The sequence below is a fragment of the Podarcis raffonei genome, chromosome 8, assembly GCF_027172205.1.
Source record: "Podarcis raffonei isolate rPodRaf1 chromosome 8, rPodRaf1.pri, whole genome shotgun sequence".
In the NCBI taxonomy this organism is placed as follows: Eukaryota; Metazoa; Chordata; class Lepidosauria; order Squamata; family Lacertidae; genus Podarcis; species Podarcis raffonei.
In genome coordinates, this window is record NC_070609.1 from 64,068,557 (window position 1) to 64,096,511 (window position 27,955).

Consider the following 27,955-nt stretch of genomic DNA (forward strand, 5'->3'; position numbering starts at 1 on the left):
AAGGCCCTGTGTAGTTGTGCGAAGGCCAGAGTCTCAAGGTAATGGGGCCTTGAGTGATTGGTCTTAATTTGGGGGTACCAAGTAGAGTAACGGGCAGCAATCATGCATGCTCTGTCTTGGTTGCCCTCCTGATCAAAAATCCAATTTCTAAGGTCACGTGGGCTAAGGGCTAAGTAGTTCTCCATTTGGAGATTAGAAACCCTAAGATTATCTTGGCACATTTGCACAATCTCAAGGTTCCAAAAAGCAGCAGCGCTTACTAAGGGTATGATCCTCAAAGGCATTTAGCCTGTGCCAGTTCCCGTCAAAGGGAATCACTTCTGGACCACTCCCAAACCTTGTCCAGCAGCCTCTCCTTAGACCAGCATGACTTGGAAAGTCTGGGTGCAATCCCTGGCAGGCGTGTGATTGAAGAGCAGGTTAATCCTTCTATTAGAGAGTCATTATCCAAGTGTCACAGGCAAAACATTTGCTGTAATCACAGACTGTCAGGGAAGGATAACGGAGGGAGGCATTAAAGCATCAGTCCGCAGAAATAAATCGTTATTCTATTATCTTTTATTGCAAAATGATGGAAAAAATTGTCAGCAACCGTTGACAAGCGGACCGGCAAGGCAGAGTTATGTGCAGGTTCCTGAAGAATTGGGTACCTCTCTCAAAGTGGGTATCCGTTGCGTCGCTAAGCCTATTGCTGTCTCCAGAAGTGCCAATATTGGTTTTCCTAGTCTTATGCCTCCTTTCCTGAATGGGGCTACCACAATGGCTGGTCAAAGCCACCAGGGTTACACCGGGGTGAAGATTTGGGAGAGAAATTGGCAGAGCTCCCTCCCGAAGGAGAATGCAATACGGGCTACGTTAAATGTCTTGTTGCATTTGACATTAACTGGGTGGTTGAAGAAGAAAGGGCCACTGTTCCTCACCCACTTCCATGGTTTCAGCCAAAATCAGGCCTGCCTTCCTTCCACAAATTGCAGCCTCAAGGTGGGGCATCTTCATGAGGGCCATGACAGGGAACAGTTAAAAAGCCCTGCTCATGTGGAATTGTACTTATAGGGATTGGGAACTTTGCAGTGGTGTCCCCTCACTGGAGTAGGACAGAGTAGGACAAGGAAGGGCACACATACTGGTCTCTGTGGGCATCACAATTCTCTTGGATGGCTTTAAAAGAGGATTGCACAAATTCATGGAGATAGGAGTATCAATGGCTACTGGCCATGATGATGATGATGATGATGATGATGATGATGGTTGTTGTTGTTGTTATTTATTCATCCCAGCCACTCTGGGCAGCTTCCAACAAAACACTAAAATACAATAACCTATTAAACAATAAAAGCTTCCCTAAACAGGGCTGCCTTCAGATGTCTTCTAAAAGTTTGGTAGTTATTTCTCTCTTTGACATCTGGTGGGAGGGCCACTACCGAGAAGGCCCTCTGCCTGGTTCTCTTTAACTTGGCTTCTCGCAGCGAGGGAACCGCCAGAAGGCTATGCTCTGCCTTCACAGTTGGAGGAAGTAATGTTTCTGAATACCCGCTGCTGGAAACCACAGGAGGGGAGAGGGCTGTTGTACTTGGATATCATTTGAGGTTCTTCCACAGGCATCATAGAAATGAGCCTTCTTTGGCTTGGACTTTGTATAGCCTGGGAACAACATGTGAGTTCTTTAAAACCTTGCATCCACCAGGATCCACAGCACAGAACGCACGATTAAATCCAAATAAACATTTTTTTTTTACTTATTATGTGCTTGCCTAGCTTTATGTAATGGAAGCAGGATTACTTGCATGCAGCATATTTCACATGCCTAATTGTCGACAGGGGGAATCCGCTGGGCATCCAGGAACTTGGACAACTCTCTCTGTTTGCCATTAGGAAGACAAGCATTAAGAGACGGTTCCCCTGCACAGGCAGCTCTCTCTGAAAGGTTTGAAAGCAGCTTCCCAGGAAGGTAAACGAGGGAAATGTAATTATTTGCAATGGCACCTTGGCAAACCTCTCCACACAAGTGCTCCCCCATTATCATCAGGGGGAAATAATAATTGAATAATCACAGTGATATGAAGCTGTTCATTAGCCGGAACGGAACGGCTGGGGGAGAGTGGCAAACGGGGCTCAGCAAATTATCCACGCAGGAACCGTGTTTGTGACAGATGAGACGATGTTCTCCTGCCCTCTTTGGAGCGGCTTATCAGGATTTGACAGTTATTCTCTGTGACGGAATAAACAACTTTCTAAACCATTAACATGTGCTGCATTCCAATCCCTGGAATACCCTCAATACAAGAACAAAAAAACCAAACCTGGATTTTTCTGTTGCTGTTGATAGTGTTTAGCAGAACAATTTTACCGGCTCCTTTGGATTGCACTGCCATTATTGTGGGAAAGAAGGGTCGCAAGAAGGTCTTGAGCCTCTTCAAATGGCAGAAGGATGGAGAATGTGAGGCAAAGGCAAAGGAACCTGGTAGCCAGCTGAAGCAGGTGTCCGAGTTGCTCAGACTAGCAGGGAAATCTGTCCTGGAAGCAAGGGTCTCAGAGCCACAAGTGGCATGCCCTCGCCCCCCTGTGAGGTCACGCTGGCATTGCTGAAAGCGTTAGCGGCCACCTCTGTATGATTAAGAATGGGAATGGCAGGAAAGTGGTTTTCAATTCAATCATAAGACTGCAAATGCAACAAGTAAGACGTGGATCTCACTGGGCATGATACCACCCTTGACTGAAAGAACAAAAATGCTGAATTGCAATTCCAGCATAATTCATTCCCGCCCAAAGAGAAGCCCACAGAGGCCAGCCTGCATTTGTCCTTGATCCGCCCTCATCACCTCTTCCTCCTTCCACTGCTGCCCTCATCCTGACACTTGTTGCTCCTTGCTTCTCCCCTCCCTTTGTTGACTCCCCACCAGCCAAAATGGAGACTGGAAGATCCTCAGGTTGAAAACTGTTGTTTGTTTATATTACTAAAGAAACAAAAACGGTCCTTAAAGTAAGAAGCGCTCGCTGTTGCTTCTCTGGCCTTCAGGGAAGCGTCTCTTTGCATGCTCGGAAACAATGCATGATTCTGACAGGTGAATGCTGCCACATAAGGCTGTTTCTGAAGCAGTCCTGGCTCCTCCCATATCTGCCATAGTGGCTGTGCTGGGGAGGCCTTAAAACAACAGTCCAAGAGCTTTCCTAGCAGGTCTGACTTTCCAGGACCCCAACTAATCACATGGTTTTTCTGCTTAGAGACACTCTTTGCCATAATTCTAGTTTTGGATCAAAATTGGCTGAGTGGTCTGGAGAGCTTATTGTTATTGTTATTGTTATTTATACCCCACCCATCTGGCTGGGTTTCCCCAGCCACTCTGAGCAAATTCCAACAAAATATTAAAAATACATTAAAACATCTGTCATTAAAAATTTCCCTAAACAGGGCTGCCTTCATATGTCTTCTAAAAGTCAGATAGTTGTTTATTTCCTTGACATCTGATGGGAGGGTGTTCCACAGGGCGGGCGCCACTACCGAGAAGGCCCTCTGCCTGGTTCCCTGTAACTTCACTCTTCGCAGTGAGGGAACTGCTAGAAGGCCCTCGGAGCTGGACCTCAGTGGGGAAGTTCCTGAAGGGATTCCTCTCCTATATCTATGAACCTCCTTGGTATTAATTGTCATTGTTTGCCCAGATACTCTGCATTGAGGGATCTCTGACGGTATCCTGATTGTCTTATCAAATGCTAATGTTTTGTGTAAACTGTGTCTGGAACTATGCAAAACTTGCTAAATCCTAAGGAATATCACACCTTGGCCTGCCTGAGCCACAGTAACCCCACCTTGTGCGTGATGTAATTTCTGACTGTTTGTAGCAGGGATGTGCTTCTTCTCCACGCTAAAATGCAAACCCTTAAAAGAGATGTTTCTTCTCGGTTCTGGGTCTCTCTTGCCTCTTTGCAAGGGGGGGTGGACTCTGTTGCAACAGAAAAATAAAGATCTGCCTTGCTTTCACTGCATCCTGCCTCCATCCATTCATCTCTGACTGATCATGAACTTAGAGAGGACTCAGTCCCTTGAGGAGTTGGGCAGCAAAAGTCAACCCCCCCTATTTTTTCTATATCAAATGTGATGAGCTTATTGAACACCTGATTGGCCCACTGCATCCATTCGCTACTGGAGAAGAGAGAGAAATGGTAAAATGCACCGTAATCCTAAAGTTCCCAGGAATTGTGCTTTACCAATACTGAAACGCAACAATGCATTTAAAGAAAGAAAGGCAATCCACTTAATGGGATCATCGGGGAGGGAGGGAAGACGCAGGGCTACTCAGAGCAAGGTCTAGTGGTGCCAAGTTTAAGACAACACAGAATAAAGTTACTGGGGAGGGACACCCCGTCACCCTCAGCTGCTCCTACCATCCCTGAATTGGCTGGATATGCTTGCTGACCTTGCGTCATTCCTGGAGCAAGAGCACCATCTGCTGCCTGATCTTAAGCATGACAAGTAGTGATAATTTTTACTTTTTACTTTTTTTATAATCTCTTCCATCATTTACTAGACTGGGGGGGTGAGGGTAGAGCAGACAGACAGAATGGAGGCACAATACTGAGTCAAGTTCATTTACAAAGCCCTGAACAACTTATGTCCAGGGTAACTCAGGGAATTTGTCTAACCCTCTTTTAAAGCCATCAAAGTGTGTAGCCATCACTACCTCTTGCAGGAGAGAATTCCACCAAGTTACACTCAAGAGAAATCCCAGTTCTGTTCAAACCCTTCATTCCCGAGAGGAGCAGGGAAAGAGTATAATTTTACAGCTAACGTTACTAGAAATGGGGAAAGAAGAAAGGCAGGGCATCCAGGAGAATATTGAGAGACCTATAATATGGGGGTGGGGGAAAGACAGCATGGTGTAGTGGGTAGTGTTTTGGGAATAGGACATAGGAGACCACGGTTCAGATTTCCATTCGGCCATGAATGGAACTGGGTGACTTTGGGACAGTCACTGGCTCTCATCCTAACCTACCTCAAAGGTTATTATTAATTATTATTATTATTATTATTATTATTATTATTATCATTATCATTATCATTATTAATTATTATTATTATTATTACTACTACTACTACTACTATTACTATTATACTCTGCCCATCTGACTGGGCTGTCCCAGCCACTCTGGCTGACTTTCAACATAATAAAAACATAGCAAACATCAAACATTAAGAAGTTATTGATACAGGTAGGTTGTAGGGATTAAATGAGGAGGGAGAACCATGTACACCACCTTGAGCTCCTTGGAGAAAAAGGTGTGATAGAAATGCAATAAATACATAAACTACCAGGGAAGAAGCATGAGCTCAGGGACTCCGGCAGGGTCCAAGGCTGTGACCTGGCCAAGTCTGGGTGTGCCCCACCCTCCACTTGAGCTGCTGAGAGGAATAGATCACACCACTCTGCCCCCTGTGGCTGGCATGGCCACAGAATCACAGATGCATGAAGCCTCAGGATTGTAGGATCCTAACTTGCTGTATCTGTGATCATTCAGGCTCCAGCATCTAACCTCATGCAACTCCTAAGAGATCACCAGCCTTCTAAGCAAAAGCACATAAAGGGGCATCCTAAATCAATGGGCTGGAGCAACTGCTCTGTGAGGAAAGGTTATAGTATCTGGAGTTTTTTTAGTTGTTTCCAGAAAGTGCAGATCAGGGTTCCTGTCATAGCTCAACAATAGGGATGATATTCCACAGAACAAGGGCAGGCACACTAAAAGCCCTGCTCCGAGTTACTGCAGAATGGGCTTCTCAGACCTCTCGAACTTGCAAGAGAAGCTCTCCTGCAGACAAAAGATGCTGGACTAGGCAAGCCATTGGTCTGATCCAGAATGGCTCTTTTTACATTCTTATGGGATTGCACATGACCTCCTGCTGACTTCAGGGTGAGGTTCCTGGCAACCACAAACTGCTGGTTGGCTAGCAAGGCCAGCCAACGTTTTGCTGACCTCCACCTATATTCACTGAAAACACCCGGGTTCCAGGTCTGATAAGAATCCCCCTTTGCCTTCATGTTACTTGGTTGCCGGGCATGCAACTAGGTCTGAGATGAGGCTGGGGACTGGAGTAGGGGCTGCGGCCTTCATCAAGACACTAGCAGCTTCCTAAAGCAGTAGATGTGGGAAAAATTCACTTATGCAATCCCTAGTGGGAAAGGGGTTCGCCTTCCTCTCCATTTGAGCATTCCGACAATACCGCCAACACATGCACTGGCAGAGCAGTTCAGGAGAACAAAGCATACAAAAAGGCTGCAAGAGGTCGCAAAAGAGACCAGCATACAATTTTTAACACCTCAAGCAACCAGGTGCCAGGATCTTTCCGGCCCCACATCGTACGATTCCAACGTGGTGGAGGAGGAGACTAAGGGGGCAGAGAATCGCTGGTCCCAGTTTCAGAAACCAAGAAGCTGAGAGGTATGTATTATGTTTATTAAGCTATTAATAAAAGTGTAAGGGAAGAACTTTTTTTCCACTGTGACATCAATACCACCCACCAGATTACAATTACAGTTAAGGGGAGATATTGCAATGGCAGGTGCCTGCATGATTTACAGCGGGAGACCCATTCCTAACCTCGCGTCCCAGACACGTACCTATCTTTCTAGTTCATTATGATTATTAATAATTGATACTGGCAAAGTATTGTTTGCAACCTGTAACACAGTCCTTGCTGAAATCCTGGGGCACGTTGGCCATCTAAACTTCCACAGGTCCCTGAGAAATCAACAGGAACCTCTGTACATGCAGTGGAACCACCATCACATGGACAAAAGCAGCAGGACCTATATATGAACAGACTGAACCCGTCTTTGGGGCTGAGGTGCCAACTTTTTTGAAACAGCAAAGCTGTGAGCTACTACTGAGCCCTCACCAGGCTATCAGGACTCTCAGTTCTTCAACTCTGTCCTGTTACCTTGTCAGAAAGTACAATGGAGGTGGATTTTCCTGCCCTGCTTTCCCTGATCCCAGCTTTCCACCCATCCTGTCGAAGGCCCTTAAAAACAGCTCAAATTAGCATCACGTCTATTATGGTATAAGCATGAACTCCTCACCCCACTGCAGAAATAATGAGTCGCCTACAGGCTTTTTAACCACCCTGTGGATTTGGGCCAATTCTACTTCACCACCCTGTGCCCCCCAACACCCCAATTTCAGACATCACTCAAAGCATCTCTTCCTTACCTCGTGGAAGACCACTGCAGGGGGATGTCCCAGCCCAGCTTTAAGGGGCTTTGTGGCACTCCTCCAGGTCTTCCCAAAGAAATGGTGGTAGGTGACATCAAAGAAGGAAAGGCGCAGCTGGAATTCCACGTCCGACATTTCGTCCAACGCTCTCTGCCAGTGGTAGACCAAAGCAAACCATGAGAATGTAAGAAGAACCAAATGGATCGGGCCAGTGGACCATATAGACCAATATCCTGTTATCACTGTGGCCAACCAGATGCCAGTTATGGAATGCCTGCAAGCAGAACCTGAGCACAAGAGCACCCTCCTTTCCTGTGGTTTCCAGGGAAACGGGAAGCTGAGCTGGATAAGTCTTTGGTCTAGTTGACAAGGATTCTTATTAAGTTCTTAAACATGGAGAGTGCAGCACTAGGAAATTCCATTGCCTCTCTCAAGGCATGGGTCCAGAGGAGGTGGCCCTTCCAGCAACATGCAGAATGCAGGGTTCATCTACAAGTTCTCAGATTACAAATGGAATTTGCAGCAAACTGTTAAAAAATTAAGAAGAGCCTCCTGGATCAGGCCAATGGCCCATCAATCCATGCATCCTGTTCTTACAGTGCTGCCTCTGACCATGGAGGCAGAACACAGTTGTCAAGGCCAGTAGCAGTGAGCTGATTAGCATGGTCTATCCATGCTAATGGGCCTATCCTAAGGAGAAAGGGAACTATTTGCACCTGTTTTAACAAATCTCAGGGTTTCCCAAACTTGGGTCTCCAGCTGGTTTTGGACTAAATTCCCGTCATCCCTAGCTAGCACGACTAGCTGTCAGGGATGAAGGGAATTGTGGTCCAAAAGCAGCTGGAGACCCAAGTTTGGAAAACACTGCAAAGTTACTTCTTCCCCAACCTGCTGTCCTCCCGCCAGCCCCATTTATTACAGTCAAATATCAGGGATGATGGGAGTTGTGATCCAAAATATTTGGCGTGCCCCAGGCCAGAAAAGGCTGCCGTAAACTAACTGGTATATGTGATGTGCCTACTCAGAAGGGTAGGATGAACTGAATTTGGTAGAACTTACTCCAAGGTAAGGGACGCGGGTGGCGCTGTGGGTTAAACCACAGAACCTAGGGCTTGCCAATCAGAAGGTCGGTGGTTCAAATCCCCGTGACGGGGTGAGCTCCCGTTGCTCGGCCCCAGCTCCTGCCAACCTAGCAGTTCGCAAGCACGTCAAAGTGCAAGTAGATAAATAGGTCCCGCTCTGGCGGGAAGGTAAGCGGCGTTTCCGTGCGCTGCTCTGGTTCGACAGAAGCGGCTTAGTCATGCTGGCCACATGACCCGGAAGCTGTACGCCGGCTCCCTCGGCCAATAAAGCGAGATGAGCGCCGCAACCCCAGAGTCGTCCGCAACTGGACCTAATGGTCAGGGGTCCTTTTACCTTTACTCCAAGGTAATGTCCTGGTTCCCGCTGTATAGAGAAATCAATCTCAGGTTAAATTTTCTGCCAAAATTTTTAATGCTCAGATCAGTGTAGTACATAAGCAAAGCAAGGACCAATGGCCCAAGGGCTGTTTTGCACAGCGTTGATCCAACAAACGGCATGCCCCCTTACGTCCTGATATAAACACTGTAGAAGGCACCACTTCAGTGTGGCAAGCAGGTTATTTCTTTGGACTTGGCAAGCAAATGGGAATACCTTCTGATGGGCTGAGCCTAAGCTGTCTGTGCCAGTGCTGGACTCTTCACAACCTATGTAACGTAGGAGGTGTCACCACCGGCTCAGGACCAGATGGGTGGTGTCTCCTGGAAGGCTGGACGAGGGGCAAGCTCCAGCGGTGCCAGGGGTGGAGGAAAAGGCTGGCACAGAAGTTGGTGGAGAAGTGGGCACAGAGCATCTGGGTGACACGGAAGGGGTTCGGGTGGAGCACTGGGGTGACACAACCCTGGGACCCTCCCCTGGGTCCGAGTCCTCATCTGTAGCTTTCCCTCTGGGTTGTTCCTCCATCTCACACAGCCCAGACACTACCTGTCATAACCTGCTGGGCCGCTCCCCATGGCTGTCAGTAGGTAAATCCTCCAATTCTTCCCCATCCTAGTCTGACCAGGTAAACAAATATAGGTAAACGAATATAGGATAGCAGCTTAACGCATGTTTATACTTATCCACTTTAAAGAGAACTGGGTGTATAAGTTTTATATAAAAATGCTAACCCACCTTTGCAATATCCCCGTGGGGAGTTAAGAGTTTATAGCAAAACTGGCAAAGTACACAGAAGAACATAAATTGCAAGGGGCACAGGGCTCCATATAGTATGAGATAGCGCAGAAGACAGCCATGGGTGTGGGAAGTCACATGCAAGGGGGAGAGCTGAATGTGGTCGAATAGGAACTAAGTTAGGATTAAATATTTTTTTAAAAAATATCTTACAGTAATATGAGAGGGCAGGATAGAGAGGGAACAGCTGGCCAGTATCAGAAGCAAAGGGAAAGTAATTAAAGTTAACTGCATCTGATTTTTAAACAAGGCGACGTTCTCACTCTCTGTCAAATAGAAAGCAATTGGCCCCTGGTATTCTTAGCCACCAGCACATTACACAGCAGCTGCTTAAAGCAGGCTCACGTCCTGAAAACTTGACACAGAGATTTGCATAGTTAAGGCAGCGCTCTTGGGTGATGGTAAGGTCAAGAGCCCACACAGCAGCTCTCTGTGTGAACATGGCACTCAGCGCCGCTTAAATTATTCACGGATTGCTTTTCTCATACAAATTTAAGTGGGCATCTAATAATACACTTTTTATTTTCATTTAAAAAATAACATTACAGTCAATGGGTTATACGCAAAGCAGTCTGTGCATAAGCCTGGGCTTCTACTTGTGCAATGGGGCTTCACTTTCCTCCCCTCCTCTCTAAAGCACCCTCGTGCATCCTCAAAGTCTGCTTCGGGGGGGGCGGGTGGCAGGGGGCTGTGGAGCAGACCATAGCCCTTAGGCCCCCCCCCAAATAAAAAAGATTAGCCACCCCATCCATCTTAAATATTTACAAGGTTGGCCATGGCAGGAGACGTGTGCTATTGGTGAAGAAATCTGATTAAGCTGGAGCAGAGTCTTATTTATAAATCATGTTTCTAGTTCTCACAGTTAAGAGAAGGTGCAGCAAGTCACCTATTTGTTCCAGGAGGGCAGAGGTTCCCAATTAGCTAAGTACAGCAGACACCCGGTTTTTCAAAAGCTAAGTCACAGACTCCCTACTTTAGAAAATTTTAATATCTTTATGGTAGATTTTGTTATGTGAATCATACCACAGACCCCCCCAGGTGGGTTACGTGGACCCTCTGGGGTCTGTGGACCATCAGTTGGGAACCACTGCTTTAGAGCATAAGAGAAGTGCCACCATTTGCATAACATAATGTTGTTTATTACTGTACCTTGTATTTTACATCGTGGTTCTGTTCCTGTTTTTAATGCTGTGTTTTTATTCCTGTCTGTCTCATGCTCTCAGCAGGGAAAGGGTGGTGCATAACAAATAATAACAGCAAGAAGAACAACTCATCTTGGCCAGGTTTTTAGGTGCTGTTAAAGGGAAGTAACTTGCCGTTGATTGTTTAGTTTTATACATGCTGCCCTGGGGAAAGCAGAACCCTCAGACAGCCAGGGAAGCAGGAAGTTTAATGTGGCAACTTTTTTTTTACTAAAAAGGCACAAAGTGATGCACAAGTGTGGGTGACCTGAATTTAGGTTTGGAAAAACAAGAAACTGTCAGAAACCAAAACTGACAGATTTTGTCATTCCCTGATCTCCACCACTGTGAAATGAGCCGGGATGGCAAGAGGCAGCCACTGCAGAAACTGGAGCCCTGAAGCCATGCGCTTCCAACAACCCACTCCAGTCCCAAGACCAGCAGCAGTGTTTTGAGACAGAAACCCTATGAAATGTGCATTAAACACATGCAGCATCTCTTTTGCTTATTGTTTCTTTATCTTACAAAATAATCAGTGAGCAATTTTCCATCCCACCTTGATTTAAAAGGAACAGGACCATGGCAGAGGAGGGTATGAGCACAGGGACTCCCTTTAGGGCCTGGGTCAGCCCATGTACATTCAGCGTTGACCCCCAATCCAAAAGAAGGTATTTTAACTCCCAGCTGCCCCTCGTCTCCAATACCATCAGCAAGGCCAGGATTAGAGCAGAGAGACTTTACCAAGTGTGCTATTAAAGATTTAGTCGCTCTGCATTATTTAGCAGGACAGGGCTTTAAACCCCTGAACACTTCAGCCTAGAGAGTGGCAGGTTCACCTTCTCAGGTCTCTGCCTGCAGGTTGGATAAGGTAGATGGGAGTTGAATCAACCACTTTATACTTTCACAAGGTGGTACGGAAGGGGCTGAACTTGCCCACTTACCACCCCACACCCCCTTATACATGAAAGAGGCTTGCTTTAGCAGGTGAATCCTACTTATTTTAAGTGAGATGCACCAGCAGCATCACATACTCTGGAGACAGACAGACAGGGTAACGAATGGGAAATGAGAAAGACAGGGCAAGCTGGCCAGATCACATTCTGCCATTATAATGAGAAATCAGTGACAGGGTGGGGAAGTAGGTTCTATGGTATGTAGTTAAAAATGTAGGTAGGTTTGAGAATGTCTCATGCCAAATTAGATAGACATAGAGAGAGAGATTCGCCGAAGAATTGATGCTTTTGAATTTTGGTGCTGGAGGAGACTCTTGAGAGTCCCATGGACTGCAAGAAGATCAAACGCATCCATTCTTAAGGAAATCAGCCCTGAGTGCTCACTAGAAGGACAGATCGTGAAGCTGAGGCTCCAGTACTTTGGCCACCTCATGAGAAGAGAAGACTCCCTGGAGAAGACACTGATGCTGGGAAAGATGGAGGGCACAAGGAGAAGGGGGCGACAGAGGACGAGATGGTTGGATAGTGTTTTCGAGGTTACCAGCATGAGTCTGACCAAACTGCGGGAGGTAGTGGAGGACAGAGGTGCCTGGCGTGCTCTGGTCCATGGGGTCACGAAGAGTCGGACACGACTAAACGACTAAACAACAACAACAACAGAGATAGAGATAGAGATAGAGATAGAGATAGAAATAGATAGACTGCACCTGCAGCAGTAAAACCAGACGCCTTCATCTGCGCCACCTGCAATAAAACATGTTGCTCCCATATTGGTCTCTACAGCCACAGCAGGCGCTGTAACTCTCCAATGGTTTGACTTTATCCCTGAAGGCACACTCGTCCATTGTATCCTGAGACAGACAGATGCCATTGTTGTTGTTGCTCCTGCTGCTGCTAAAAATTCCCAGGAAGGGCCGAGAACTCCCCACTGGTGAGCACATATGTATACACCCACATGCACACAAATGATTACACCAAACAGCAGCACCAGTTAAAAATATAAACTGCAGCGGAAGGATGTTTGGCTATCTGAGCACATCTATTTCTTTCTCTGGCAGAACACATGCTTGAGATAGTTCTGACCCCACCCACAGACCCTAAGGTTCCCAGTTCAAGTCCCTGATGTCATCGCCTACACTGCAAACTCCTTTTTTAAAAAGACCTTTTTTCCCCACCAACAACTTGATGTTGGTGATGGTTACCACTTATAGACACTGATACTAGTGGGGAATTATCTTTGTGACAGTAGAAGAATCATAGATTCACTTCGGTGGGGTGGTGTCCTCCATGAGCATTTCATCTAAATGTTATTGTATTGGTATCTCAATGACATCAGCAACTTGTTGTGGTTAGATCACTTCCTGTTGAGATTTAGGTTTTCAGCACCTTCCTCTCTGCAGAGGTGGGGGATCTATTAGGATGGTCTGCCCTCAGAGGCTGGTAGATCTAATGGGTTTCCAGGCAGCTGTGGGGGACTTTCTGGCTCATATGACTGGCATGCCTATCAAAGCCCTGGGGTTATGGGTTTGTTTTTGTTTTATTATGTATTTTGTATTCTCATATTGTATTTTTCTGTTGTGAACAACCCTAGGAATTTCGGATGACAGGCAGTTTACAATTTAATAAATAATAATTATAATCTTAATAATAATCTCAGCTGTGAGGCGATGCCCCAAATGTCCCTGCACAGACATACTTTTTCTTTTAAAAAACAACAACGCTGGTCTTCAAGGGGAGGCGTATCTTACCAGCTTCAATGCATCTCCCTCCACAGACTTCAGGATGAACTGAAACGCCGTTGAATCCCTGGGTGGAGAGTGCCGTCTCCTCTGGTTGTGTGGAGGGACCGTCAAGTTTTGTACAAAGATCCTTTGCCACTCCCCCATCCTGCTGCCTGAAATGCTGGCACCGTTTTCACCTCAGCTACAGAGACTTCTGCCTTTCAAAGGGAAACAAAAAACAAAAAGGGAATCTGACTCAAGAAACGTTTTGGGTCCACCCTCCCATTACACATGTGTCTTCCTGTGCTATGAAGGTGCATTTGGCAAGGTCCACATAAGTAACTAGCCCCTTCAAAGCTTTTGCTAGTCCACACAGCAACAACCTGAAACCTTCCGGTTTACAAACTCTTGCCTGAAGGTAATACTTACCTCACCACTGTTCCCTGCCTCTTGACATTTGCCGCTTGAAGCAGCTGCCTCACTACCGACAGAGATGGCCGTGCATAGGAGCCCACGCTCCACAATTCCTGCCTATGCATTTTCTTCCAGTTTCCAGAAGGAGTAATTCCAACATGGCAGAACATAAGAAGAGCCTGCCAGATCACGCCAATGGTCCATCTAGTCCAGCATCCTGTTTCTCACATGCTAGCTGGGGCTGGTGGCAGCTGTAGTCCAAAATAGACAGTACCAGGTTGGCAAAGGCTGCTCCATCACTTCAGACTACAGGGGTGTTTGCGTGTGGAGTAGGGAATTGTGCTCCCCTTGCACTTCAGGAATATAGGCCAAATCTTTCTTCCTACTGTAGCAGTTTACTAAATGTAAAGGGGTTGGAGTTAACCCCCCTTATCTAAAACAAATGTCTAATTCTATTTTACATACTAATAAAGTGGCTCAGAAGAATTAGGTTCCACAAATCTATGCAAGTGTCTGGATTTCGAACAGCCAAAGGTTATTTTTTATCCTTTGGGGGTTTGGGGGTGGGATGTTGTTTTCCTTTAGACCATGGAACACTTTCTTATTGTAGACCACACATTCTTTTCCTCTCGGTATTTTTTTTACTGACTAGGTAAATCGCAGAGCTGAATCCTATACTTCTTTATTAGCAGTTGTGACAACCTATACTGTACTACTTCTTCTGTTGGTTTGTTTTTCCTGAAGCATGTCTGTTGCTATTAAAACTTGGTAAGAAATATATGAAAAACATACATGCAGCAGCACCCAGGAACATGATTTCCAACTCCATCACTGTCATTTGTAAACAGAATTCTATATGTATCATAACTGTTTGTGCATTTTCTTTTTACATTGACAACCCTGGGAATTTTGTATTGTAAAGGGCAGTAAAAAAAGGAGGGGGAAGGGGGTAATCTAAAATAAATATTGCGACCTGGTTTCACACAATGTATAGGAAGATTTTACCAGGAAGGAGGTGGGTGCGTGTATAAACAGAGCAGTATCAGTGAAAAACACAGGCTTGCTGGGCAAATGCAGGGCTAGGGCATCCAGAAATCCTCTCGCTTTCCAGCTGAGGAGTCTAAGGATGACTCACTGCCAAATTAGCCCTGCCTGGAGACGAAGCCAGATAAGTCATTCAAGGGCAGGCAGCTGACCTGCCACCGGGAAAACCAGCACTGTGCACATTCATAGATGACATGCTGGGGTTTCTAGAGCTCATCTGTATAGATGAAATATGCCTGCAGCTCCAGCTCAGGTGGATGGGGGCACCTTCACATCCTCTACTTGCTGGCCTTTCTATAGTTTTCTTTTCCCTCCTCTGCCTTCCTCTTTGTCGGAGATTTCCCTCTTCCAAGCACCCCTCCTGCCCTAGTTTGGGAATAGGGAGTCACACAAAGACACACACCTTGCCAAAGCCCCAAGATGTGGGGTCAGTCTTCTGACTGCATAGATAAAATCAACAAGAGTCTTATGTATGCAGGCATTGTAAGCCGAAGCCAGGCTGTATGTATGCAATGCAGGCCTAGGCCCCATCACTTCAATGAGGACAGGAATCATCTGTACGTAAATAACTTCCTTGGGATACAAGGTGGGTGGGCAGTGAAGGTCTGCCTCAGATCAAGGTTGAAGTCCTACCAATTGGGGGGGGGGCATTTTTGACAGGCAGAGGAATCAGCAAAGAAACAGGACAGGTAAATGTGAGAGTAAGACCCACTACAAGGAATGTCAAGAACAAGGCCTCCCAGGATCATAGCGGCTGACCAGATGTCCCAAAGGGAAACCAGCAAGCAAGATCCAAGCACAAGAGCACTCTCCCTCTTGGAACCTTGATACGTGAAGGAGCACCCTTCCGCAATACTTTCTGCCCCAAGCCCTGCAGTCAACTGAGAGGCCCCTGGCCATAATACTTATGACCTGCACCATGCGCAAGACAGCAATGTGAGACAAGGCATTTTTGGTGGTGGCACCCAATTTACAGCTCCCTCCCGAGAGATTGTCCTCTGCATTAGCTTTCTTCAAGACCAAATCAATCTTCTATTCATCTAGGCCTTTGTTTTTTAAGCCAATGTTCCTTCTGAAGTTGGAGCAGACTATTTAGGCGCTCTCCAGACTGCTATTTTATTACAGGTGTATTCTACAACATATTCTCGACCCAACAATAAAGAATTAGGGGTGGATTTAATCTACTTTGGTTTGTTCTGCGATGATTCCCCAATGCCACATTATTGCTATCCAGAGGGACTATTGCAAACCAAAAGCAGGACAAAAATAAACCAGAGCATTTGTGGTATTGGACATGCACAGATTGAAAATGAAGCAGTGTGACTGCCCCAAAACGTTTATAGGGACAAACGGAACTGAAAGCAGGAATGTGTATGACTGCCCAAATAGAATCATGAACATAAATCATAATGAATGTGCAGTAAAAAGAAAATCTGGAGGGGCTCTTAGTGTTGTTGATTTGTGTTTTTCATTTTAGGCTGCTTTTCTTGTATTTTTTTTATATTACATTGTATATTCTGTGCTGTCAGCCACCTCGTGCTTGGAGGAAGGGTTGGAGGAAACTGTGCAATAAATTAAATGGCAAGCAAGCTTTTTGAGTTCTACAGAACTGCAAATCATCATGACACTATGGGCAAGTCATCACATAGGAAAACCAAAAAAAAAATAATGCACTAGCTGAAGGGAATCCCACTCTTGCTCTTTACTGCCTGAGAAAAAAGCAGGAACATTTTAATAATCATAATAATAATAATCATAATAATAATGATGATGATGTTGTAGTCTTAACAGCATCTGAAGGGTATTGAGTTCCACATCCTTAATGTATGCCACAGCCTGAACATAACAGTAAACTATGGTTTGACTTAACCAGGAAGTGAGGGAGGGAAGAATGTAAAATCTCAGGCAGTCACTGTGGTTATATATATAAAATTAGGCGGTATGTCTTCACTGTACCAATCAGTGTGGAAATATTACCTTTTAAAGTAAAGTATAGTGGTACCTCTGGATGCGAACAGGATCCGTTCCGGAGCCCCGTTCGCATCCAGAAGCGAACGCAACCTGCGTCCATGCGTCTGCGCGTGCGACGATTCACTGCTTCTGCGCATGATGTCATTTGACCGTCTGCGCATGCGTGAGCGGCGAAACCTGGAAGTAACACACTCCATTACTTCCGGGTCGCCACAGCGTGCAACCCGAAAATACTTATCCTGAAGCTACTTCAACCCGAGGTATGGCTGTAGTAACCTAGCCAAGCTCCCATTTTCTCCCACACATCCTTATTATTATGTTCAACAGATCTGAACTGAAGAAGAGGTACCATTCACAAATCAACAAAACCAAGTTTTCGGAACACTAATATTTATTTTTTTAAAAACTTTCCTTTGTTTGTGCTCTCGTGGCAAACAGCACTTGTGGGAAATAGTATAATAAAACCAGCACAAGGTTTGGCACATAAAGACTCCTCCACATCTAACTGGTAAAGCTTTATTACATTTATACACAGCCAAAAATGAAAAACAGAGAACTCCCTTCACATTATGAAACTTTTTGGTTAGCAGAAACTATATATAGTGTTCTCTATAAATGGTTACCTGGGTTAGGAACTTGTCTTATTTTGATGTACTGCCTTAATCTTCCTGGCCAGGGTGGGCTATTTTCTTTTAAGTCTGTACGATGGTCAAGGGTGCCGTGGGCAACACCGGCCTCCGTCCCTCTTTCCTCCCTCCTCGGATACCCTTTTGCATCTCTGCCTCCCAAAGGCTTGCGCAGCTGTTTGTTGCAGAAGCCTTGGCTACAAGTTCCCAGGGCCAATGGTGCCTCTCGGGCCTGCCAGGGGTGCCAGTTGCCAGGAACTGAGGCTGCCTCAGAGTATGCAAGCAAGTGGGTGACTGAGGGAGCCCAGGCGGCCGGCCCGCTAGCCCTTGCTGTTGGGAACGGGCAGGCAAGTGGGAGGCCGGGCAGGCAGGCAGCCTGTTGGCCTTTCTTGAGCATGCTGTGTGCAACGCCTGCCTGGGAGGTGAGTGCCCGGTGCCAAAGGGGAGCCTTTCCGCCATGCAGGCCGAGCGGCGCCCACTGCTGCCTCCCAAGTTAAGGTGCTGGCTTCGTGTTCATCTTTGGTCAATCTCTGTCGGGCTGAGGCTGGGGTCATCTTTTTCCCAGGCCCCTGTGGGGCGGCACAAGGAGGCGCTTCTCTTTGGAGCGATGGAGGCAGCTGCCCAGAGGACTCCTAAGGAGGGGAGGAGGCGGCTGAGGGAAACCTCCATCCACAAGGAAAGGCGTTCAAAAAAGGGGAGAGGGGCTGCCGGCTCTGCAGGCCAAGGGGTCACAGAGCCATTATAGTATATGGTGATAATTAATAATAATAATAATACAGTAATAATAATACTATAATCTGTGGGGTGTTCCATGGAAATTATCAAATTATTTCAGCAGTTTGTCTGTGAAGCTTATTGAGGGCACTGGTGTGTGATTAAAAAACAAACAAACCACCTTATATATTTACAGCATTTAATATGTCAAGAGAGGCCAAGTTGCAGGGAGAGGAGCCAATGGAACCTTCTAGAACCTAGCGGAAGAATAAGGGAGGTGCAGAGGCAGTTGGCGCCACAGTTCGCGAGTTGGGGGGGGTGTGAAGAGAATCTGCTAGCCAATCAGCGGGCTCCTCTGTTTTTCCCCAATGGGAAAGGGGCAAATCAAAGTGCACCCCTAAAGCTATACGAGGAAGGGGAAGCCGGTCAGCCACTCAGCGCGCTGCTTTTCATCCCCTCTCTCAATGGGACGGGGTACTCGCCCCACTTTCTCCCACCTCCCGTTACCTGCCGCTTTCATGCTCTCCTTCTTTGGGCGCGCAGCCGCCGCCATCTTGTCCGGGCCGAACCACACGCCTATTGGTTGGAGGGGGGACAGGGCACCCATTCGTCACCAGGGACCAAACGTTGCCTTTCGCCACTGCCCTTCGCCCAGTATCGTTCCATCTCCTTCTAGGTTTTATTCTCCTCTGCCTGTCGCCCCGCCCGCCCTCTCTTTGTCTCCTTGCGTTCCTCTTCTGCCACCTACCCTCCCCACCGAACTTTGCTAAATGGCACGGCCCGAGCCGGCGTGGCGGCCGTTGTAGTAGCATAGGCGTTGCCGCGGCAACGGAGAAAAGGGGCGAGGCCTAAAGCGGGCAGGAAACCGCACGCGCGAGGGAAAAAGAAAATTCAAATTTTAGCTGCACTGTATAGCTTAAGAGAATGGAAGCACAAATTATTATTATCCTGTCCCTGCTCCCTGTGCAATTTAGCAACAATTACTTTGATATAATTAAACAGCCCGAGAAGCAGCCAATTTTACAATTGGAAGCTTTATTTCTTTCCTCACCTCCCTCCAGCTATTTTAAAAACTGGTGCAATTTCCCTTAATTCCAATATTATGTATTTATCCCATTTATACGTGTACCTCAGACTTTCAGCAAAGAAGCTAAAGGAGGCATGCAAAGTTAACCTGTGCCACTGTCATTTTCCCCTCACAACAACCCTGTGAGGTAGGCAAGGCTGAGGGGTGAGGCCTATCGTTCCCCACTGAGCTTTGGGCCTAAGAAGGGAAATAGGAAGCTGTCTTATACCAAGTCAGACCAATGGTTTATTGTCCACGCTCGGTATTGTCCAGAGCTGCAAACTAGATAAGTGTCCTCTACCTGGGAGAGGCAAGATTTAAATTGGGGGCTACCCACATGCTACACCAATACTATTCAGTTGTGGCCCTTTATTGGAGAGTCTATTTAGCTGTCACAGCTCAACACTGTTATCTTCCATTAATATATACCGAATCATTTTAAAACGCAACATCACCAGCATTCATCACCATGCATTTCATACTACAACCTCCTGGGGTGGGGATTGCCTTTGTAAAGTGCTGTGTGTATTGGCAGGAGTGTGCAGACCTGCAACTATCATCACCATGTCTTGTAGAAGTGAATCACTTAGGTTTCTTAGGTGATTCTCTGTGAATCAATGTTTATTTCAGTTCCTGAACACTTCCAGTTTATTTCCTTACAATTCATAAACCTATTGACAAAAACAAACTTCAAAGCAGTTTACAAATGTAGGGTGAGTCCTGATTATGGGAATATGGGGAAGAAAATCTCCTTTTTCCACACTTTATAATCCAAACATTTGCTCAGCAACAAACTCTAGGACAGAGGCGGGTAACCTGCAGCCCGTTAAATTTTGCTGGTCCACCGGTCCTTTCTTATCTGACTGTTACCCATGCTGATGGAAATAGTCCAACATTGTGGTGAAGCTTTTTTTAACTCATTGAAACTGAGAAAATAAGATAGAAAAGCTTCAGTTACTAGTTTTCTATGTGCTTGGCTGTCGTTAAAGATGCAGAGGTTAAGTGCAAATTAAATGCAGTGACACCACTCTTCATGAGCTTCCCAGAGAACAGGATACCGGATGACTGGGCCTTCTGCACTGAAATACCTACCTTATGGTGAACTCAGGTTTCCATATCAGTTAAAGGAAGATATGTGAAAAAGACAATCCAGAAGGCCAGTAGGAGTGTATGCAGAAATAAGTCCCAATGTGCTCAGTGGGGTTTGTTCTCAGAAAGCAGGCAATAAAACTGCAGATGACCCTATGCATGTATAATTATTTATTATGTAGTGCTCAGTGAGTCTCATTTCCAGGAAAGTGCATAGAATTGCAGCCCAATCCTTCTGGTAAGTGTAGATAGTAAGTCCCACTGTGTTCAGGGGATCATACTCCCAGGGAGCAATTACAGTTCATCACTCTTCATTTGGCCTGAATAGAGACAATGGCTTCCTTTCACACTAGATATATTAATTAAAAGCACACACAAGTTAATTACTTTATCATTACCCATACATACATTTAGGTTGCTACATTTTAACTCTTACTGAATCTACCCTATCTGTTCACAAAAACTTACGCAGCAATAAAATTTGTTAGCCTTTAAGGTTTCACTAAACTCTCTGCTAATTTCCTTGCAATAGACTGATGTAACTACCCCTCTCTAGTCATTTTGCACAAGATTCCAAGCCAATCTTCTGCCTGTTTACACGTAAGGATGTGTTCCATTGTGCCATAGGTGCCAGCTCTCCGAGGCCCTGGGTGCCCAAGCATGCACAAAATTCTCCATGAAGAATTGTGGGCAACCACAAATTTTGGTGCCAGGGCTATGCACACTGCATGGCACCCTTGGCCCCAGGCACCCTCGGTCGCAGGGCCAAGTTGGCACTCCTGCACCGTGCTGCTCAGTTGCGCTTACTCCTAGGTAAGTGTGCACAGGATTGCAGAGGGAGAGATCTGCTGGATCAGACTTAATGCCTGTCTAGTCTTCCATCTGTTCCCCTTGCAGTGGCCAACCAGATGCCCCTGAGGTGTCTGTACACATGCCCATTTTCATGTCTCTAAGATTTGTTATTCAGTGGCATAGTGTCTCTGGACTTCAGGTTCCATAGACAGACCTCTGTCTATAACTTTGTGTAATGCAGGGACAGCATGGTGCTCCAGATGTTGTCCCATTAGCTGCAGCCAGCATGGTGAATAGTCAGTGATGATGAAAGGGTAAGGTATGGAGGTCCACCAGTCCCACACTAAAACTATAGAGTCAGTAGCCTTTGCCACATCTCATGGTGCCGAATACCACAGGTTAACCTGTGCAATGTGTTTGACCCATGGCATGTTTTCTTGAAAGCCTTGCATTGAAATTCTTGCATTACAGGGGGTTGGACTAGATGGCCCTTGGGTCTCTTCCAACTCTGCTATTCTGATTCTACGGTTCTGAAAGTCCCACTTAGAGAAGTGGGGGCTTACCCCCCTGATAAACGTGCACAGGACCACAGCAGGGCACAAACGCAGCATCCCCAGGGAAGGATGCTCCAGGCGGAGGAGGGATGCTGCAAGCCAGGGCACCACCTGGGTACCAAATGGGTACCCAGCCTGGGGAAAGATGCTGATGCGGAGGGGATGCAGGCGAGGCGCCTGGCTTTGGTTGCGCAGCCTGCCGGTTACCAGGAGGCGCTTCCCAGCCAGCCAATCGCCGCCGCGCGGGGCCCCGGTGATTTGCATGCGACCGATTGACGTCGCCCGGGGGCCAATGAGGAGCTCCGGGGGCGAGTTCCTCTTCCACGAGGACGAAGATGGTGTAAGCTGGCGGAGGTGCCTTTGCTGCTGCTGAGCTGCTGCTGCTGTTGTTCTTGCAGGTGCGGGGGACTCAACGGGCGGATGCACTGGGGGTCTGTGCATGGTGAGGGGGGAGGCTGTTTGCAATTGTGGAGAGGAAGGGGGGCGCTCTTAATGCTTTGCAGTGGGGTCTGTCCGGGAACGATCATTTTGTGCTTCTGGTTTAGTGGAGTCACAGGCGCCCTTGACAGGAAGTTGAGGGTGCTTGGGATTTAGGGTGCCACACAAAGAAGCTATTTAGCTGCTGCTTCTTTTTCCTAGTGGGATCAGCGAGTTCTTCTGTGAGCCCCTGCTTTGCTTTCTGGCTGTTAGACTTCCAGATCTGTAAATGCTGCAGGCTGGCAGCACGGTCATTGTTTGCGCGTGTTGTGATCTGCCCCTGAGATCTGTCACCTTCTCCCAAACGCCAGCTGCAGTGCCTCAGCACAGAGTCAGCCGGAGGTAATAAAACACAGAGGAGGGTGGGATCCAGAGCCTGGCTCCTCGGTTTTGCCTCTGGCTGCTAGGTTTTCGTAACTTGCAAATTCTTTTACGAAAATGCCTGAAGAAGCTCAGCTTTCCCCTTCCGATCGCCCAAAGGGAGTGCGATTGTGGGTGGATGGGCGACCTGTTTGTCTCTTGTAGGAAGCCGAATGCAATTCTGCAATACCTTTGTAGGGGCGCGGCATCTCAGAGGCTTGTAACCTGACCTCTTTAGGATTCCTGGTGGCTAAATGGGGTGACGGCTGCCTGGCTGTTTGTTTTTTTGTTTCTTAGGGTTTTCTTTTTTAAAGGATTTTAAAGAAAGAGAGAGATTGCTACTGGGTGACTTGCTTGAGCTCAGCCCAAATAACAGCAACCAGATTTGATTTACCTCTAGAGAGAAGAAATGTTGGACGTGGCCACAACGTTATTTCCTAAAACATGGTTTTGTGTATTGCCATCCAGCATTGCTCTCAAATGCCTTTGTTCCATCTGGTTGGGCTCCAAAGGAGTACAGCAGCTTTTGCCAAGCTGCTGCCCTCCTGATGTTTTGGACTACAATGGCCATCAGCCATCCACCACAGCTGGAGTGTAGTCCAAAACTTCTGAGGGATTGCCAGGTATTGATTTACTTGTTTAACAAATTTATAAACAGCTTCCCAAAGAGGTGTGCAAAATAACAAAAAGGATAAAACGTAAGGCCAGGTTACTAAGTGCAGTAAGATACTTTCTACAAAAGTCTAGAAACAATAAAACTGTACCTTACAGATTCTAGGAAGCATAAAACCATATCTGCAAATATGTAATCAATAGTCCATAAGTGACTGGGTCACCCACCAGGGAAAGCTTTCCTGAATAAAAATGTCTTTAAGGTGCCGAGACATCATGGTGCTCAGCAATGGCCTTAATTTCATCTGGTTATTGATTCCAGAGGGCTAGGACTGCAACGCTAAAAACCCAGTTTCTAGTGCAAGCTAAGCACACCACCTCTGAAGCATGACCTACTCTCAGCAGTGCCCCATCGGAGGAGTGCAGATGCCAGGCATAGATATGTAGGGCGAGGTGCTCCCTTGGGTAACCTGGCCCCAAGCTGTTGTTTAGTGCTTTAAATGCTAAAAGCAAAACCTTTTAGCATTTAGTGCCCAGTGGCATATTGGCAGCTCCCTCAAAAGAGGTGCTATAGGGTGTCAGCAGGATAACCCAATCAACAACCTTGGTTGGTGAAAGCTGAGATACGGAATGGATCAGAGTGGATCAGACTTGGCAGGGAGGTATTAGTTCATAAAGAGAGTGTGTGGCGGTGTTTCATAACGCCTTTGGAAGGTAGTATGTCTTAGATGCCAGAAGGGAAAATGCGACGTGTCCGCAGAGGGTCTTGGATATATTCAAAATTAAAACGCCAGACCTCCTAAAGATGGTATCCAGTATAGGTTTAAGAACATGTGGTTACTTCTTTTAAATACAACATAATAGGGGGTTGTACTATATGACCCTTTGGGTCCCTGCCAATTCTATAATAACTCGAGAGGTGCTCTCCAGGATATACCTCTGTGCGTGAATGTAGAGAGTCTGGCAGCTTTTCCTAGCTGGCGGAGGATTCGGAAATTTGAAGGTGGCTGAGCGAGAAGTCCAGTGGCCCTTCTGAGGCTTGCCCATTGATTGTAGCTTCCATGAGCTCTCTCACAGAAGCTTCAGCCACCGTGAGCCTGTTCTTTTTGCTGCTTCAGCCATCTGCTATTGTGCACTGCCTCTCCCCAACCCATCTTGGTAACTCACATCATAGGAAGTTGCCTTATACTGAGTCAGACCACTATCTCCATCAGTATTGTCTACACTCACTGGCAGCAATGGCTGTCCAGGGTTTCAGGCAGGAGGTCTCTCCCAGCCCTTCCCGCAGGTGCCATTGGGGATTGAACCTGGGACTTTTTGCATGCAAAGCAGAGTCTCTACTGCTGAGCTACGGTCCTTTCCCAACATGGAGAAGATGTAAAGAGAGGAGCATTTCTGGAGCAGTGCAAGAAGCAACCAAGGGGAATCTGGCTAGGCCTGCAACAACTGAGTTGTTTTTGTTTGTTTTTAAGGCATCATAATAGTTATCCTATTTCTTTATATTTATTTATTTATTTATTTATTTATTTGCTTGTTTATATCCCACCCTTCCTTCCCAAGGACCCCAGGGCGACAAACAGATATACAATGTAAAAAGCAAAACGAAAGCTTTCTAAAACAGATCAAAACATTCTAAAAACAATTAAAACTTTGAAACACCTGAAAGCAGTTACAGTTAAAAGCATTCTAAGAGCAATTTCAATTAGAAGCATTGTTCCGTCCCATGATCACAGGGTTGCCTGGAACAATATATGATTCTATGGTATTTCTTCAGCCACCTAATGCCTGGCTAATAATGAAAAGATAGTACAGTAGTGACGGAGCCAGGTGCGCCTCACCAGGGAGGACATTCTACAGACGAGGAATCACCACTGAAAAGGCCTTGCCATGGGTCAGTGCCAACCAGGCAGGCCCTGGTGGCAGTACCACCAAGAAGACTTCACCTGCTGATTGTAGGGTCTGCCATCCCCTTGCCACGCGAGCGTCCTTCAATGTGTGTGACGCCTCTCAGTATGCCGTAAACAAGTCAGGTCCCTGCCCCAAAGACCTTACCATCAATATTTCAACAGCTGGATCAGACCAAAGGCTCATCTAGCCCTTAATGTCCTGTTCTCACAGTGGTAAGCCAGATGCCTCAAAGGGAGGCCCACAAGCTGGTTACAAGTTCAACAGCACTCCTCACCAACTGGTATTCAGAGGCCTGTACCTTCTCTGATACTGGAGGCTACATGCAGCCATTGTGACTAGTATCACTGAGAACCTTATCCTCCTTGGTGTGTTTCTCTAATCCCCTTTTAAAGCTGTCTCAGTTGGCAGCCATCGTTACCACTTGTGCTAGGAAATTCCATAATTTAATTACATGTGATGTGAAGAAGACCTTCCTTTTTCCCATCCTCAATCTTCAGACATTCAGCTTCATTTGGAAGCCCCCAGCACCTAGTACTGATATAAAGAGAGAAGTTTCTTTCTATCTGCTTTCTCCTACAGATTATTTTCTACATGCCCCTCTACTTTTTCTGACCAAAGTGTTGTAATCTTTCCTCATAGAGGAATTGCTCTGTACAGAAAGGAAAAAAAACGAGCGTTAGGCTGCAGGGCTGCTTGGGTACATATTCAACCTCGTGTCTGAAGGCGAAATAACCCAATCTAGAGAGCAGCTCTAGGCAGGTTTGTAAACCACCACCTGCCTAATCGCCTATGGTGAGTTAACAAGAGCCCCCAGGCAACCATGTTTTTCTTTTAAAAAATAAAACCTTTAAAACCAGCCATTCATGCTAATAAAAATACTTGTGAGCAGGTGGGTGAGTCATCGTTTTACTTTGCATGTTCTGTGCCATGAAAACTGAATCACAAAGATGTTGCTGTGCATAGAAATATTTGCCAAGAGGCTCCTTCTCCTCCATCCCCATAATCTGTGCTTTCTGGCTTGCTTTGCCCATAACCCCTTCCTGAAAACTACAAGACTGAGTTCCCCCACCCACCTCACTCTTACTCAACTTCCTGCCTAACATACCAAGCTTTTCACCTCCTCCCCAACTCTGACTTCAGCAACCTCCAACGTTGCTAATGCATGGCAGGAAGCGGCTGGTTTTGCGTTTTCTGGTTGGCACCGCCTGTGTCAGTTGGATGCTGTTGCTGCTGCTGCCGCTGTCACATCAGTGTGCACTCTTGGGGGATCACTTGAATAATTTAGGAATATGTGTCATGCAAGAGGAGGTAGTAATGGTGGTGGAATTTACCGTGATCATAAAATGTAGAGTTGGAAGGGACCAAAGGGGCCATTTGGCCCAACCCCCTGCAATGCAGGAATATTTTGCCCAGCATGGGGCTCAAACCCATGGCTCTGAGATTAAGAGTCTCGTGCTCTACTGATTGAGCTATCCATGCATGCCCCAAAAGACGAAGAAGGCCAATGGAGTGACAGGACAGGAGCTCCTGGAATGTTGAGGGTTACAGTCTTAAAAGATGCATTGGCTTGGCTAATTTATATTAAGCAATGCAGTGTTGGCCAATCTTGATGCAACCGATGCCTGCTGTTTCCTGAATTAAAAGGGGAGGCACCCCTTCCTTCTGCACCCCTAAAGGTTTTGCTTTGAGAGAGAGAAATACCCAACCTCACAGGAGCCTGCCTCCTGTTTTTCTGCACGAGTCACTGATCTGGAAATGCCTCTTGGCTAGAAGCAAGCAAGCCCAGAGCGGTGACTCTTGCAGAGAGGAAGCAGGCACACAGAGACACACACACCCATGAGGGTGGATAATTCTGCTGCATCTCCGCATCAGGGGAATAGCTGGATCGTTCAGTCACATGTCCTGCAGAAGAGAAGCAGATTCATCCTCACCCCCAGCATGGGGGCAAAGGAAGAGTTGCAGCCTGAGTAGTAAATCATGCAGAGATGTGGATGGAGCATATGACAGCTTTGGACTTATGTGAGCCTTTAATAATTTAATTTGTTTCTCTTAGCCTGCTATGTTCCAGCATGCAATTGGGGTATTAATGAATGCATTTTTCTCTTTTTTAACGGTGCGACAGAACTTGAGTGTTCTCCCATAACAATGAGCGGATAGCTGAAATACTGAGAATTGTATAGGACAGAGATGAGCAGATGGCCACTCACTTAGGTTCATTAATTTCCACGAGTCTTCTCTCAATAGGACTTAGCTGGATGCAAGCCTTATTTTGCTTAGATGGCACAAGACTGTTTGGATTGTATCAACTAATCTTTATTCAGAGCGAATCTATAGAAATCAAGGGACCTGGGTTAATCATGTTCATTAATTTCAGTGGATCTACTCTGAGTAGGACAGTCCTTTGGATACAGTCCTTTGTGGGTTTTGCTGTTACAGGCTAACATGGCTAGCCTGTGATACCATCGGTTTTTTTTTATTAAAATAAATAAATAACTGCAAGAGGGTTGGACTGGATGAGGCTTTGGGTCCCTTCCATCTCTACAATTCTATGGTTCTATGAAATATTTTTTTAAAAAATAGAAAAGAGACAGGCTATTGCAGATAAATGAACAGGGAATACATAAGCATTCTCAGTTCATAGGCTGAGCTGAAAGCTCCTTGCCTCAGATCTTGAAGAGTTTGGTGATGCATTTAAAGCACATTCATACCACTTCAGCAGTCCAAAGAACTGTAACAGAATACAATCCCCAGCACCCTTAGCAAACTTCAGTTCCCAGGATTCTTTGAGGGGGAAGCCCTGATTGTGTGCAAGAGTGTTCCAAGAGTGCTTGACATGTAGGGTGTAAGTGGTCCCCTACCTGCCAATCAAAACAGACAGTAGTGGGGATGATGGGCCAATGGTTTGACTTTATGCCAAGGAGTGTGTTTGTTTATTAGGAATTCACCCTGCTCACTCCTGCACTGAGTTCTGTTTCTTGGTCATGCAATGATGTGAGGTAACCTAAAGAACTGCACTGTCC

At 46.4% G+C, this 27,955-nt stretch overlaps 2 protein-coding genes across 12 annotated transcripts in view; one reads left to right on the top strand and one right to left on the bottom strand.

Annotated features, from left to right (window-relative positions):
* NPHP4 (nephrocystin 4) overlaps positions 1–18,841 on the bottom strand; it is a 102,099-nt gene extending 83,258 nt beyond the window's left edge. For 2 of the 8 annotated variants that reach the window (XM_053400413.1, XM_053400414.1), the window contains exons 1-3: positions 18,585–18,838; positions 13,336–13,526; positions 7,198–7,350 (exon numbers count right to left, since the gene is read on the bottom strand). In XM_053400413.1, the coding sequence (XP_053256388.1) occupies positions 7,198–7,350; positions 13,336–13,473 (291 nt within the window). In that variant the 5' untranslated portion in view covers positions 13,474–13,526; positions 18,585–18,838. Of the gene's footprint in view, positions 1–7,197; positions 7,351–13,335; positions 13,527–18,584 lie in introns of all 8 variants that reach the window. The other 6 variants (XM_053400416.1, XM_053400412.1, XM_053400411.1 and 3 more) reach the window with 6 other exon arrangements.
* Positions 18,842–21,868: 3,027 nt separating this feature from the next.
* The window catches only part of KCNAB2 (potassium voltage-gated channel subfamily A regulatory beta subunit 2), a 105,852-nt gene continuing 99,765 nt past the window's right edge, over positions 21,869–27,955 (top strand). For all 4 annotated transcript variants that reach the window (XM_053400423.1, XM_053400426.1, XM_053400427.1 and 1 more), the window contains exon 1: positions 21,869–21,976. The gene's annotated coding sequence lies outside the window, so the exon portion shown is untranslated. The remainder of the gene's footprint in view (positions 21,977–27,955) is intronic.